Source organism: Mirounga angustirostris, unplaced genomic scaffold (assembly GCF_029215605.1).
Source record: "Mirounga angustirostris isolate CCGP_5_RB_7025 unplaced genomic scaffold, mMirAng1.0.hap1 SCAF_10, whole genome shotgun sequence".
NCBI classification, from domain to species: Eukaryota; Metazoa; Chordata; class Mammalia; order Carnivora; family Phocidae; genus Mirounga; species Mirounga angustirostris.
In genome coordinates, this window is record NW_026991718.1 from 15,222,779 (window position 1) to 15,238,448 (window position 15,670).

At 39.0% G+C, this 15,670-nt stretch overlaps 1 protein-coding gene across 3 annotated transcripts in view; it reads right to left on the bottom strand.

The window, feature by feature from the left end:
- WDR35 (WD repeat domain 35) overlaps positions 1–15,363 on the bottom strand; it is a 58,839-nt gene extending 43,476 nt beyond the window's left edge. For 2 of the 3 annotated variants that reach the window (XM_064571907.1, XM_064571908.1), the window contains exons 1-9: positions 15,171–15,363; positions 14,353–14,470; positions 12,726–12,797; positions 11,402–11,494; positions 9,796–9,924; positions 6,489–6,622; positions 5,226–5,391; positions 4,944–5,089; positions 860–985 (exon numbers count right to left, since the gene is read on the bottom strand). In XM_064571907.1, the coding sequence (XP_064427977.1) occupies positions 860–985; positions 4,944–5,089; positions 5,226–5,391; positions 6,489–6,622; positions 9,796–9,924; positions 11,402–11,494; positions 12,726–12,797; positions 14,353–14,470; positions 15,171–15,194 (1,008 nt within the window). In that variant the 5' untranslated portion in view covers positions 15,195–15,363. The remainder of the gene's footprint in view (positions 1–859; positions 986–4,943; positions 5,090–5,225; positions 5,392–6,488; positions 6,623–9,795; positions 9,925–11,401; positions 11,495–12,725; positions 12,798–14,352; positions 14,471–15,170) is intronic. The other variant, XM_045884147.3, reaches the window with a different exon arrangement.
- Between the last annotated feature and the right edge of the window lie 307 nt (positions 15,364–15,670).

Below are 15,670 nucleotides of genomic sequence, written 5' to 3' on the forward strand. Positions count from 1 at the left end.
TATTATCCTGCTTATTCTCATTTTCCCCTTCTGATCCATTCTCTCGCTGCCTTTTTTTACCCTGCTGTTCCCTGGAGACTGACTTCTATGAACTCCAACACATAGGCTACCTTGCCTTCTGGTTTCCAGTTGGGTCTGGCCAATAGAAGGCACCAACAGGTAGAGAGATGGGCTGACGTATTTCATCCCCAAAACTGTTTCTACACAGCCAGCCGGCAGAGGCTGTGCTCCCACAGGCTAATCCCTCTTGCACAGCCACAGCTCTAGTGGGTTCCAGGAACAATACTTTCCTACCTTGCCCACTGTTGCTAATCCCTGGATGCCTGCGTTGTCATCCCTTATAGGACCCATTAGCCATGCCCGTACCTCTGTAATAAACCCTCCATCAGTCTCTCTTCAGTTTTTCTTTTGAGTGTGTCATCTGTTTCCTGCTGAGACCCTGACTGTTAGGGGTATTTTATTAGTTATGTATAGTATTCTAGGAAAGTTTTCAGGTTCTAAAGTCTTCACGCTAAAAACGTCTCCTTTCATCTGATTTCTAAAATCAAGTGGCTGTGAACACATGCAAGAAACGTACATTATACTTTGAGCTGTAGCAAAACTGTTTAGTAAAAACAGCTTTTTTGGGCGCCTGGGTGGCTCAGTTGGTTAAGCAACTGCCTTCGGCTCGGGTCATGATCCTGGAGTCCCTGGATCGAGTCCCGCATCGGGCTCCCTGGCAGGGAGTCTGCTTCTCCCTCTGACCCTCCCCCCTCTCATGCTCTCTCTATCTCATTCTCTCTCAAACGAATAAATAAAATCTTTAAAAAAATAAAAATAAAAACAGCTTTTTTTTTTAACAACTGCTCACAATACTCACCTTATAATCAGGTCGAATGTTTGCAAAATATATAAAAGAATCAACAGCTAGTGCAATTTTCAGTCCTCCTCCTTCCCAAGATAGTGCAGACATCTGCTTTCCAGGAACTTTCAAGGTACCCAAATGCTGAAAAAATAATTATATTTAACCTAAAATATCACAATTAAATAAAATATAAATTACCACCAATCACTTCATAGGGATCAAAGATGTTATAAAAATTATTTTGTGAAAGGCTACTACTCACTTCAAAATCATTTTCCTTGAATTCTTATAATGAAAAACATACTTATGATAGGAGAAATTTACAAACAAAAGCGAAAGAATTCAGTATCAAATTTCATCAAATCCAAGATGCCAGAGATCTAAATATGCATATTTATGTATAACTCAGGAAGAATAAAACATTCTGCTAATTAAAATAGGAAAACTTTGATTATAAGATGCATTCCAATTTTGGAGTTGTAAAAAATTCTGCTTCTTGGGGACACCTGGCTGGCTCAGTGGGTGGTTGTGGGTTCGAGCCCCATATCGGGTGTAGACATTACTTAAAAATAAAATCTTTGAAAAAAAATTGTGCCTCTTGGGATGAATGAATTATTGTGGTAGTAAATGCAATCTTTAAGTCTGGTCTCTCTTTCATCCTCCATAGCCAATCAGTCACCAAGTCCTATTGCTCTCACTCTCATCTATCCTCCACTGCCCCTCCCCCCTTTCCTGAATGAACTATGGTAATGGTCTAACTGCAATCTTTACCTTTCATCTCTTTTCTCTTTCCCAGCCTTTACCCCCCAAATTCAATATTTGTTCTACTGTCAAAATTACCTTTCTGGAACACAAATCCAGTCATTATCTTATCCTGCTTTAAAAAAATGTTTAATCGTTTTTAAAAATCAATAGCTTCCCACCATCACATTCTTTAGCAGAGTATACAATGCCTCTTCCCATTTGGCTCAAAGCTATACTCTTTGGCTCAGTACCTCCCTATTTAGCCATAATTCCTGTGTTCTCCCTCATGAGGGGGCTACTGTGCCTCCAAACTTTTGACCTGGATAATAGACCTTCTGCCTGAAATCCTCCTTTCCTCTCCCTTGCCTCCCCAGCCTTACTCTCCCTTGTGCTCCTGGAGCACAGTCTCCATCCTCCAAGATGCAACTTTAACATTGTTTCCTGCCTTTTCCTTCCTTCTACAGGTCCAGAGAATTCAGAAAGTGAGCTACCAGAGAGCACTAACTTCATCATATTCACATTTATGTCCCTGTCCCTTAACGGATTGCTTGATAAACAGGTACTCAATAAATATCTATTAAGTAAATAAATGCACTCAAATTAATGTCTTCATATATGAAGACATGCTAGAAACTTTTAATTACAATGATATCAAACCAACTTACAGCTCTAACTGTAACATAGCCCATTTTATGGCTAAATTAACAAGTGAATAAATTAATACAAAGACATTTTAATGTGGCCATAAAAAGAAAATACTGTAAATCTATGTTTTGACAGACCCAAGAATTTTAATAAATCGTACTGCTATCCCTTGTTCTTAAGCAGATATGCTCGCAAGTCAGGTTTAACGTATGAAACTCCATTTTGCCAGGGAAACCAATGGGGGTAAAAATGTTTTAACCTATGAGGGTCCACTCTGTCTGTCCTGCTCACAGACATCACTCCTAGGAGTGACGAGCCTCACTGGGAAGAGAATAAGGCCATCTCCCAACTCTGCAGGCCAGCCAGGTGATGGCAGCAACACCGAGAGAAAACCAACTTGTAGTAAGCACTCACCTAGCCCTGGGGTAGGCATTTTCTCATTGTTACCTCCTGTAATTTTTACAACAGTGCCATGAGGTATTACCTTTATTTCAGAACATAAGTAAACTGAGTCTCAGAGGTGAAAGAAGTTCTCCAAGTGAGACGACGCTGTGGAAATGGAATTCACAGCCAAAGCCAGGCCAACCTGATGACAAATCACATGCTCTGTCATCCCCTTCTCTGGCTAAGACCACTGTATAAAAACCCGAAGACTCAGGCCTTCAGAATCAAAAGCAAATTCTTCCCTGAGGTTTCCTTAAGGTTAAACCTTTAAATAACCTCCTTCTAAGTTACCTTCCCTATCTTAATAACATAGATCCAAAGTAAGTCCCCTATATATTCACTCATTCAAAAAAATACCAAGTGACTAATATACCCTGAGGAACTATGCTAGATACTTTTAATTACAAGCATGCCAAACCAACCTACAGTTGTCAATTTAACACATAACACACTGTTTTGCAAGATAAATAGGCCTTAGAATCCATGTTTTTCCACTTAGAAAAGGTTGAACTACCAAAAATAAGCAGATAAAATAATGATAAACAAGCCAATGGTTGACAAAAATAACCAACAAAGAACATGAATTAAGAACAAATTCAGATTTTTTTAAAGATATTTTTTAATTAATTAATCTATCCATCTATCTATTTATTTATTTGACAGAGAGAGCAAGAGAGCACAAGCAGGGAGAGCTGCAGAGGGAGAGGGAGAAGAAGACTCCCTGCTGAGCGGGGAGCCTGTCTCAGACCTCGATCCCAGGACCATGAGATCATGACCTGAGCCGAAGGCAGACGCTTAACTGAGCCACCCAGGCGCCCCATGAATTCAGATCTTTAATAGTTAGGAACCTTGAGAACCATACTTCAGTTTTCCCTTAGCTTTTAACATCTACCAAAATATTAGCTGGCAATGTACAATCTATTCTCTACATCACATTCTACTGGGTATTTTGAGACATTGATTCAAAAGCATGAGCTGATACCGTTTCTTACCCTCAGAGAAATTATTAAAATGTATTTTAAAATATTAAAACAACTGGGGAAGGCTTTTATGTAGCAAAAACACATATTATTGAAGTCTATGGTGAATTTATAAAAACCAATAGGGACTAAATAGAGTCTAGAGACAGAAAATAAAACAGGCAAAAAATTATTAAGCTTAAGTTACTAAGTTCTCACTTTACAAATTCTTTAAAATTCACAATACATTAACTCTCCTATTTGATATTTTCCACTACATCTTCAATAAAACTCTCCTTAAAAATTAAATTCATTAGGGGCACCTGGGTGGCTCAGTAGGTTAAGCAACTGACTTGGTTTTGGCTCAGGTCATGATCTCAGGGTCCTGAGATAGAGCCCTGCTTTGGGCTCTGCAGTCAGCAGGGAGTCGGCTTGTCCCTCTCCCTCCCCTTTTGCCCCTCTCTTTCTGCCACGCACACTCTTTCTCTCCCTCAAATAAATAAATCAAATCTAAAAAAAAAATTTAATTAATAATACTACTAAGAAGGATAACACATGCATTTATGAAAACAATGCTTGTATTCTAATGTAGCATCACTTAAGATTAGTTATTAAGATAGATTTTCTTAAAATAGTTGGTTATTCCTCAACAAATTAAAACTGTTAGAAGACTGAAGGAGGGAGGGGCGCCTGGGTGGCTCAGTTGCTTAAGTGTCTAACTGGTAATTTCAGCTCAGATCATGATCTCAAGGGTCCTGGGATCAAGCCCTGCATCAGGCTCCACAATCAAGGGAATCTGTTTGGAATTCTCTCCCTCTCCCTCTGCCCCTCTACCAACTTGCACTCTCTCTCTCAAATAAATAAATAAAATCTTAAAAAAAAAAAAAGAAGTCTGAAGGAGGAAGAGACAGATATGTGTGCTTAACATCTATGTACATTTAATATATCACATTAAAAATCCAAAATATTAATCTGAAACAACTAAATTATATTAAAAACAACACAAAAACCAGCTAGGAAAAAAGATGCACATTCAGATCACAGAGAAAATATTCTAAATACTACTGCATAGTGATTTCTTAGGTGAAACAGCTCATTTTCTAAAGGTACAGAGGATAAACTAAATTCCATGATGAAATACATCTATCAAGACTTAGAAGTGAGGACATTAATCAAAGACAAGATGCCTGTTATTCCATCATTTTTACTCAAAATGTCCCTTTTCAAAAAGGTGACAAGTTTATACCGCTTCCTCCACCTTTTTCCCCTACATTACTCGCTACATAGGAAAGAAAAGAGACATTTACCTCACCAAATGGAGTGTAAAACTGCACAGTGTTTACATCCTTATCCTGAGTGACCACCTTCTGGGAGCCTGCCACAGCCAACACGCTGCCGATGTGGTTCCACTGGATACTCACCACATACATGCCAGTGTCAATTAAAACAGGATCTAGTCAAAAAGAAAAAAATGAGGTAATTGCGGTAAAATACTTAGCCTACAGAACTGTATAATCTTCAGAATAATTTTAAAATATTTTTTAAGTTCTCCACATTAAAAAAAAAAGAAAGAAAGAAAAATTACATACTCTGGTCACTCTCATGTCTCATGATTTGGCACCTCCCGTTGTCAAAACAAATTGCGAGGCAGGGGCAGTCTGGCTCCACGTAGCCTTCCGTGCCGTGGTACCAGTGGATCCCAGCAATACTGATCGCTCCGGTGACATTCACCAAGCAATTCAGTTTCATTTTCACCTAAACAAATGAGTTAGGTTAATATTTCATCTTTTAAAACAGATCAGTATAGAGTACTGTAGAAAGAACACTGAAAATGGGATTTAAAAATCTGACTTCAAATGCCAGCCCCATGGCTTACGGGTTTACCAACCCTGGGACAAACAACTTCAACTGAATTTCGGTTTTTCCCTCTTGCAAAATGAGGATTAAAAGAAACTCACAGAGAATTTATGAGACTAAATGACAAGAGGTATATGAAAGTACCTCAAAAATAGCAAAGTGTCATGGAAAAGCTGGCTATTATCACTTCCGCGAATAAATAGATTTATGTAATGTCCTCAGCCTCACGACAAACCAAACTGCCCCGTAAGTAAGATCAGAGATCAAACACAGCTAAATCTCACAAAGCCAGAGTTTTTCTTGAGATTGTGCTTGCTGAGCCTCTTCTATTTTGCCTTCTTCCCAGGACCTGATTTTTGCCCTTTACTGTTTAAGTCTTCCATTCTTTTTACAAACAACCTTGAGTAGCTTGCTACAAAAATATCATTGGAAAAAAAATATGTATCTCATGTAAACTTAGGCTTCTGCTATTAGAAGACACAAAGATTAAACTGTACCTCATCCAACTCATTATCCCTCAGCTTCAATACACTGAAATGTTGTCCTTCCCAGTTACCAAGAAGTCTGAACTAAAAGCATTAATTTACCTTTAAGCGACCGTTTTTTTTTTTTAATTAAAAAATCTAAATGATTGGGAAAAAAATTGAAATGAAGACTTTCTTTTTTTTTTTTTTTTTAAGATTTTTTTTTTTATTTATTTATTTGAGACAGAGAGAATGAGAGACAGAGAGCATGAGAGGGAGGAGGGTCAGAGGGAGAAGCAGACTCCCTGCCAGGGAGCCCGATGCGGGACTCGATCCCGGGACTCCAGGATCATGACCTGAGCCGAAGGCAGTCGCTTAACCAACTGAGCCACCCAGGCGCCCGAAATGGAGACTTTCTTGATGACACAAACCATCATAACAAATGTGTATACATATACGAATGATACATAAAATAATCATATAAAATTGTGTAACCAAAACTAATGAATATATGAAAATATATACACTTACTATAAAATTCCCCTGATTATCATAAATGTGTATTTCTCCATTTGCCATTCCAAAAAGTAGGACTTTACTATCTGCAGACCATGCTACATGGCATAACTGTATACCCTTCAAGTCTTTTCCCCAAATGCGATTCCCTAAAATAAAACATAAAACATAATTATTTCATTAAAGGTTCAAGGTCATAATTGTCCAACAACTGCCCTAAAATTCTGTTTCCCTAAAGAGCTCTCACATTCATCACAGCACGATGTATTTGCTCAATTTATGCAGTCAATAAAATTTACTGAGCACCTCTTATGTGCCAAATATCCTACTAAACATTTGAAATAGCAGCTGTTTCCAACTTTCTCCCTTCTCTTCAAAACTCTAATCTAGGATCTTACTCCCAATTAACAGATGAACTCATCTTCAACCATGGAAAGAAAATAAAAGCTTTCAAAAAAGAAATCCCTCGTTTCCACTTTCAAACATTCAGGACAAAACTGAATCCATGATAACCCTTTCTGCTTTGCCCCCCAAAACAAAGGAAGAGGTATATCCCCAACCAGACACCCACCTAGGGTGAATCCCTCCACCTACTTTCTGGTCTAAGCCCTTCCTAGCTTTGCAAAGATCCCCCTCTACTGATTATTCACATTTTCTCTTTCTCTTGAAACTCTCTCTCCAGGCCCTTTCTCACAAGTATTTAAATATACTCAGATCTATCCTTCAAAACTACCACCTCAAATAAAAACAAATAAAACAAAGAACATCTCCCTCGACCCCAAGTTCCCTTCTAGCCACTACCCTATTTCCACCATTCCTCTCCCAGCCAAGCTTCTCCAAAGAGTTCACACCTGCAGTCACCACTTCCTCAACTCCCACTCAACCCTCAGCCCCAACCCAATCCGGCTTCCACCCCACACGTCCACAGATGACCTTCAGGAGGTCCCTAAGGCCTGTTGCTAGGTCCACTGCAGGCTTTTCTTTAACCACCCCTTCCTTCTTTCTTGGTTTCTGTGCATTTGTTTACTCCTTTATCTCCAACACTTATGTTGCAGGTTCTTATCCCACAGTGGCCCGTAGGTTTTTCATCTATTCCAATGGTTTAAATTACCATCTACCTGCTGGTGATTCCCAAAAGTATGACTCTAGCCCAGATATTTCGGAGCCACAGATGCATACATGTAATTATGGTCTGACATATTTTATTTGGCTGTCCTCCGGCATGACAAAATCAGTATGTCCGAAAAAGAAATCTTCCCTCACAATCAGTCTTTCTCCCACATTCCTTATTTTTTTAAAAGATTTTGTTTATTTGACACAGGGAGAGAGAGAGATAGTGCACAAGCAGGAGGAATGGGAGAAGGAGAAGCAGGCTCCCCTCTGAGCAGGGAGCCTGAGGTAAGGCTCGATCCTAGGACCCTGGGATCATGACGTGAACCGAAGGCAGACGCTTAACTGACTGAGCCACCCAGGCGCCCCTCCCACATCCCTTATTTTTATGGTCCTGGCCATCTATCCAGTTGTCAAAGCTAAAAACTGGCTATTATTCTAGACACTTCCATCCCCTCATCCCCAAACTGATCAATAATGAGGCCCTATCTATTCTAGCTCCTAAGTATCTCCAGCATATGGCCACTTACTTCCAGCCTCTTTGTCACTACCCTGGTTCAGCCACCATCCACCATCACCTCTCACCTGAATTACCATAGTAATTCCCCAACTGGTACACCTGCCCCCTATCCTTCTTTCCTCCCTCCAGTCTTCATGTTGCAGTCACAGAGATGCTTCCAAAGAACAAATTCGATCACACTGCTCCCATTCTTAAAAGCTTTCATTGGCTCCCTAGTGCCCTTAAAGTTAAATCCCAACTCCTTGTATAACTTACAAACTGCATAATCTGGCTTCTGCTAATGTCTCTAATTTCATCACATACAACTCTTCTCCTTTTAATATTATACTACAGTGACTCAAAATTTTTTCAATACCCTAACCATAGCTAAGTTCAACCCCTGAGGACCTCCTCAAATGCTATTTCTTAGGCCTAGGACACTTTACAAACCAACCTTCCTGGTGCCTAATGCCTCAGCACATATCACTTCCTCCAGGATGCCTTCCCTGATCCCTCCAAGCCTGAATTAGATACTTCTACTATATGTTGCTGTATTTTCCCTGTCTCCACACTTACCACAAGGCATTGTAATTGCCTGGTTACTTATCCATCTCTCCTGTTCTAGATCTGAAATATTTTTTGTCGTACCTAGTGCCTAGAACTATAGCTGTGACTTTGTAAGCTCTCAGAAACATTTGTGGAATAAATGAAGTTACACTAGAAAAAAACAAATGGAAATCATTTTGAAATAAATTATTTCTCTATAGAGTTTCACATTAAAATGAAGGTAGATTCTCAGAAGCCCCAGTGTTACCTAAGAACTAAAATTTGAAAAACATAGGTTTTAAAGCTATAAAACACAATAACAACAACATGCTCAGCTCTATTTAAAAATGACCAGATGATCATTTCACAACACATAAAAATATCAAATCATTATGTTGTACATCTAAAACTAATGTTATGGGTGCCTGGGTGGCTCTGTCAGTTAAGCGGCTGCCTTCAGCTCAGGTCATGATCTCGGGGTCCTGGGATCGAGCCCCATATCGGGCTCCCTGCTCAGCTGGGAGTCTGCTTCTCCCTCTGTCCCTCCCTACTGTTTGTGCTTTCACGCTCTCTCTCTCTCTCTCAAATAAATAAAATCTTTAAAAAATAATAATAAAAAAATAAAAAATAAAACTAATGTTATATGTCAATAATATTCAATAGTTCAGTTGTTTAAAAATAACCAGAGATTGTTATATCCCTACATACTTATTGAAACTAAGATCTACGTATTTATAATAAAATAGCCTAACAAGTGTAAAAATGAATTATAACTAGGCAGACATTTAAAATAATCCTGAAAAATTAATTCACTCTTTTTTCAGTGCCACTGTAGGAAATTTTTTAAAAATAGATTTTTTACTTGAGTATACGTAAAAATAAATGTTTCTTAGGGGCACCTAGCTGGCTCAGTTGGTAGAGCACGTGACTCTTGATCATGGGGTTGTAAGGTCAAGCCCCATGTTGGGTGGAGGGTTTACTTAAAAAAATAAATAAAATCTTAAAAAAAAATAAATGTTTCTTGAACATCATTAAATTGTATATCAACTGTTTTCTCTTTTTATGTTTACTTTTCTGTCAGAAAGCTAACATATAATTAATTAAACCTCTAAAGACAAAAATGCCAACCAAATATTGATCTTAGTTCTGTGTGCAACAAAGCATTACCATCCACTGAACCAACTATCACAGCCCCGTCTTCGTATACAATGCAGATCTTCTGTCCATCGGCATTCCAGCTCATACTTCGAACCACTGATTTATTTCTGTTATTGATCATCTCTTCGTACCAAGAACCTATTTGCACAAATTTAAAAAAAAATTACAAGTCAAAACTTTCACATAAGAGTTGAAAGCATTCCATAAAGCACACTGTGGGATAAGTAACTGCAAAATTTTCTACAATCTGAGACATTAAACTATAAAACCTTCAAATCCAACAAAAACAAAATAAAAAATTAGCTGAGGCCTTGACCAACAACTGCTTCAAAGATTATCACAGAAAACACAATAAATGCTCCTCTTTTCTCTCCTTCTTTCTTCCTTTCTGTCCATTAAAAAATAAAACTTTATTTGCTTTTGACAGGCCAAAACAACCGATTTTTCTCAAAGTCTAAAACTTCAGATAATAACCAAGGAAAAAACAAAATAACCATAATAATTTTATATATATGCATAAACTCTCCAATGACTAATTATAAGCATATTAAATACAAGTACATTAGGTAAAAACTCTAAACCTGCTTGAAAAAAATTTTCAACAGTGCAAATCACTTTAGTGATTTCACATCACTAATGCTGAATGACAAAACTATTCTTGTACACAGGGCTGGAGTGAGAGGTCTCAAAGTGTAACCAAATGTGAGGCAAATCACAAGGCTATTTTGTTTTGTTTTTATTTTTTACTACATTTTGGTATCAGGAATTCTGGCCTACAGCCAAGCAAATTATCACATAATTTGAAATAACTAGTCGAAGAGGGCATTATCAGAGTAAGGACTGAGGCCCAGAGAACACCCACCTTGGAAAAAGACAGTTTACCCTAATCTCCTGTACTCTCATATTCTACTCCCTGCACAGATATACACACACATACATAAGCTTTGAAAAACATAAATTCATGTACAGCATATTTTTAATTAAGAATTTTTAAATGGTACACCCTGAATGTTTTCAAAACAACACACATTTAAAGATGATGGCTACAGGCCCCAAGAGATCAAGTATTATGTGTTATTTTCTGGTAATAGTGATGCACCTAAATTAATCCTTCTCTTGCTCTCTCTTGTAGCCAAAAGGTGCAAATCATGAGCCAGTTGTCAGAGCTGATATAAAATCTGTATCCATGAAAGAAAAGGAAACTAAAGGACTCAATAAAGGGAATGAATTATTGCCCCTGACTTCTTAATAAATGTTTTTACCCACTGGATTAACTCTAGCCACTGATCACACAGAAAATAATTCTTATTGGAAACCTGGGGGGGAAAAAAGCTATCTCAAGTAGAAACTATCCTGCTAAGGGCCTATGTTCATTTTGGAGATAACCAACAGTCACCTAGTTCACTTTCCTCATGCAAGGTCACAGTTCAAAAAAAAAAATAAAGTTAAAAGGAAAAGTAGGCAGCAGTAAATCCAGAAATATTACCCCCATGTCATCAGGATGAACTCCTGCTGCTGGTTAAAAGGAGTCTATTTCAAATATGTAGTTTCCCCATTCAAATACCATAACCCAGACTCCAATCTGTGAAAGGTTCCATAAGCTCTCCTAGCATACCTTTATATAACATCCAAACAATGATAAGCCCATTTTGATCACTGGTAGTCAACTTCTGATACTGTTCATTCCATGTTACAACCTGAACAGAACCTAAAAAAAATTATAAAACAATTTAGAAACTTAAAAAAGGCGACAATTTCAAATTTGTATTTTTATAATAAACACCAATAGCATCTTCAAATCAATATGGTTCCTGTGCAACTAGCCACTCTTAATAAATCACTCAAACATATTCATAGGATGTAGTCACTATTGTCACTCATTTCCTACAACATGTGATATTTTCATGTTTGCTCCTATTCCAGGCCAGCAAAGGCACCTATTACGGTCAGATGCAAGAGCTGCCATATATCTGATGACAGAAACAAATGTAAGTAAGATTTACCCAGCTGGCCTGACTCCCAAGGATAGTAATGCCCAAAGGACATCATACTAAGTACTTGGATTTTTTTTTAGAGGGATGGGGGGGTTGTTTGTGGTTGATATATGCCCTAATTTCTCTTTTCCCCCCTCTTATTTTCCATTCTATTAGTAACACACTCTTTTTTTTTATGTTCAGTTAGCCACTGTAAACATCATTAGTTTTTGATGTAGTGTTCAGTGATTCATTAGTTTTTGATGTAGTGTTCAGTGATTCATTAGTTGTGTATAACACCCAGTGCTCATCACAACACGTGCCCTCCTTAGTACCCATCACCCTGTCACCCCATCCCCCCACCCCCTAGAAACACACTCTTGAGCATATCTTAAACCTCTGGGTTATATGAACAACTGAGGTTTTTTTAGTTTTTTTTTTTTTAATCCCTAAGTACTTTAGTGTACATTTCCTAAGAAGACATTCTCTTTCATAACCATATTACAAATTAGTGAATTTAACACTGACACAATATTATCTAACCCCAGTCCACATTCAAATTTTATCAATTGTCCAAATAATGTCCCTTATAGGTACTTCTTTCTCTCATTCCAAAATCCAATCTAGGATCATAGAGTGCATTCAGTTGTCATGTCTCTTTAGTCTACTTTGATGTGGAACCACGGAGCAGATTCTAAAAAAGGGTTATATCCTATCTGTAGACAAATAACAGTATTTTTTAATATATAAAATAAGACCGACTTTGTTTTAGATTTACTGAAGACATTGTTTAATCATGTAAAAGTTGTTGAAAGACTCTAGGCTCAATTAATTAATTATGGCTCAATAGAAATGATTACTTTAAATATTAACATTATTAAAAATGATAACATTTCTGCATTAAGTAGATGGTTTCTAAATGCCTAAAGACTATTCAAATACGACTTTAAAAATTACATGACTCACCACTATGACCTTCAAGAGTCTGATTCATAGAAAGGTTACTAGGGGCTGCAAGACCCCTCAATTTTGCATCATCTAGGGAAAAAAATATTACGGCAAATACATTAAACTAACAGATTATAAGACTTTGACATTTCTTCCTTATTTTAAAAGGAGTTCTTATTCCTGGATGATATTAGAAAGATTTTTTAAGTATGCCTCATTCTGATCTACTTTTCTCATGGTGGAAACATAGGACAATAATATGTACCCCCTTGTAAAGATATTATTCTGACAAAAAAAACAAAATGTATTAAAAAAAAAAACAGTTTACCCAGTATATTAAATATATTAGTAATTATTATTGCTACTTATTCCTCCCCAAAAGATCATAAATAGAAACATTTATGACATATAGACTGAAAATTCTAAAGCATAAGAGGGATCAGAAAGCAATGTCTTTGGAAATCAGTTTTTACTAGATTTTGCAGAATCTTTCATTCATTCATTCATTCACTAAATGTCTACATTGTGCCATGCACTGTGGAAGCTTCTGAATATAAAATGATAAATGAAATAGTTAAGGCCTCTACCCTTAGAGAGCTTGTAGTCTACCGAGGGGACAGATATTATTAAACAGACACTCACCCACCCCCATAAATATATATGCATATATGTAAAATTACAAATTGAGGAAGTAAAGGCATAATAAGATAGTGACAGAGGGAGATTAATTTAGATTGGGGGGAGGGAGAACCAGGGAAGGCTTTCTGAAGAAATTATATTGAAGCTGAGACTGAGGAATAAACTGGAGATGCCAAGTGAGGTGGGGAAAAGAGGAGGGGAAAGGGGAGTAGTCCAGACTCAGAAATAGCAAGTGCAAAGGCCCCAGGGTTGAAGTGTAGAGACTTTGAATCCAAAATGGAATTTAGTTCAGCCCTTTATCTTACAGAAGACTGAACTAAAACCCAAAGATGTTGACCAACTTGCTGAAAGTCAGTATGGCAGAGCTGAGATTCCAACTCCAATCTCCTCATCTAGATCTCCAATATAGATTGGGGATCGTCTAGCTCTCCATTCTAGAGCAATACTGTGGACGTTAAAAGAAATGTGAAACTGTTTGCTATGATTCCAGAGAACTAAAAAAAGAGAAAGCAACCTGTAATCACATGAAACTTATTGACAAAAATGTTTTAAAGTCTCATTTTCTGTTCTTGGAAACTAGATGAATAATTATTAATATATCTGAGAAGCAGAAAGGATGATACAGGCCTGCAAATAATCTGACAATATGTGAGATTTTGTGACCTAACTGAAATGTGGATTCACATCATTTTTATTAGAGTCCAAATAGTAGAGCACAATAAACAGAAAAGGACAAGGCAATATAGTTCTCATTCCTCATTGTTTTTCCTTTTCCATCAAGAACTTCAGCAATAGCCATCTGATTTTTATATTCGATATTCTCTGAACTTTACTGCAAAAATACTCTACAGAAAACGCCACTAACTGTTTGGGAGTTTTGTGTTTATTTTTGGTTTTAAAAGAATTAGAATTGCATACTAACAAATACCATGAGCAAATCTCAGTGAACAAATGATACTAGCCAATTTTCCATCAAGTTCAAACCTTTGGGCTCGCATTCATTTACCTGTCTGCGTCTCTAATTTCAAAACTTTCAGTAATCCATCTTCACCACCACATGCTATGAATCCTTGGTCCTTGTTCCAAGATACACATTTCAGCTTCACGTTATTGGGAATGGCAATCTGAAAAGCAACCACAGCCGCTTTCACAGCTTTTCACGAGGGAGTTGGCTAGTGACTTAGAGATGAAGGCTGAAGAAAATCCCCCCCCACACACACCCCAAGAAGAAAAACGGTCCTTCTTGCAGAGTGTGAGCTGTGGTGAAAATGGGCATGGCAGGATCTCCTGAACTGCCCTACCACTTGCGAAAGACAGAAAAAAGTGCCCACAAGAGAAAGGCACTGACCGCGGAGGAACCCAGTGCGAAAGTCACCTGATGAATGTTTTACAGGAAGGAAGAGGGAAACGGAGGTATAAATGCAGACCATCAGCCCATATTCCCCTTCCACACACAACACTTGGGCTACCTTTTGTTACTACTTTTCTCTTGCCCGGCAGCCCATGACAATCCAAGGAACGTAAGGCACCTGGTCAACAATAGGTGGAGGAAAAAAGATAGAGAGGGACACAATGATCTGTCTTGCTGGCTCCCCAAAAAAGACCCAGCCAGGGGCAGGGATGGGAGAGTTGTGCGAGAGGGCTGCTGGCTCCGCCGAGATTTATCTGGGGTTCGGGACCGTTGGAGGCCGGACGATGCACGACGGTGGGAGGCGGGAAGGCGAAGCTGGGGATCAGGACGCCAGATTTCGCCGGCAGGATGCGGGAATCGCCCGCGGGACGCGAGAACGAAGCGGAGGCGAGGGCGACCGCGGGAAAACTCACTTTCTTGCTCAGGTAAAAGAACATCCTGGGAACTCCGAGAGGACGAGCCCAGCCGTCCAGGCCCACCAAAGGAAACCTGTTCTAATTCACCAGTCTCGAGTACCAGCAGCTCTTGCGAGCGCCCGTCGCCCTGGCAACCACCGCCGCCAGGTCGCATCCGGGGCGCCGAGGGACACTTCCGGCTTCGTCCCCGCTCGGCCGGGCGTCGTGCGCCTGCGCGGATGTCGGGGGTCTTGGACCAGCCGCCGACGCGGGGATGAGCTCGTGGTTGGGCCTGATCGCTTTGTTTCTGGGCCTTTTTGCCCTGCGCCTGGGGTCAGGAGGGTGACCTCAGCGCCCCACCTCGTCGCCTTAGCTGTCCTCCTTTCCTTGGGCTCGGAGGTCAGGTCACACCTCAGATGGTCGCGGTGGAACTTGCCTGAGGTGTCAGTGTCAACTCCGGAGCAAAGGCGCTCATTCAGATGAGGTCCCAGTGGTTGGGTGTTTTGTAAGCCCCAAAG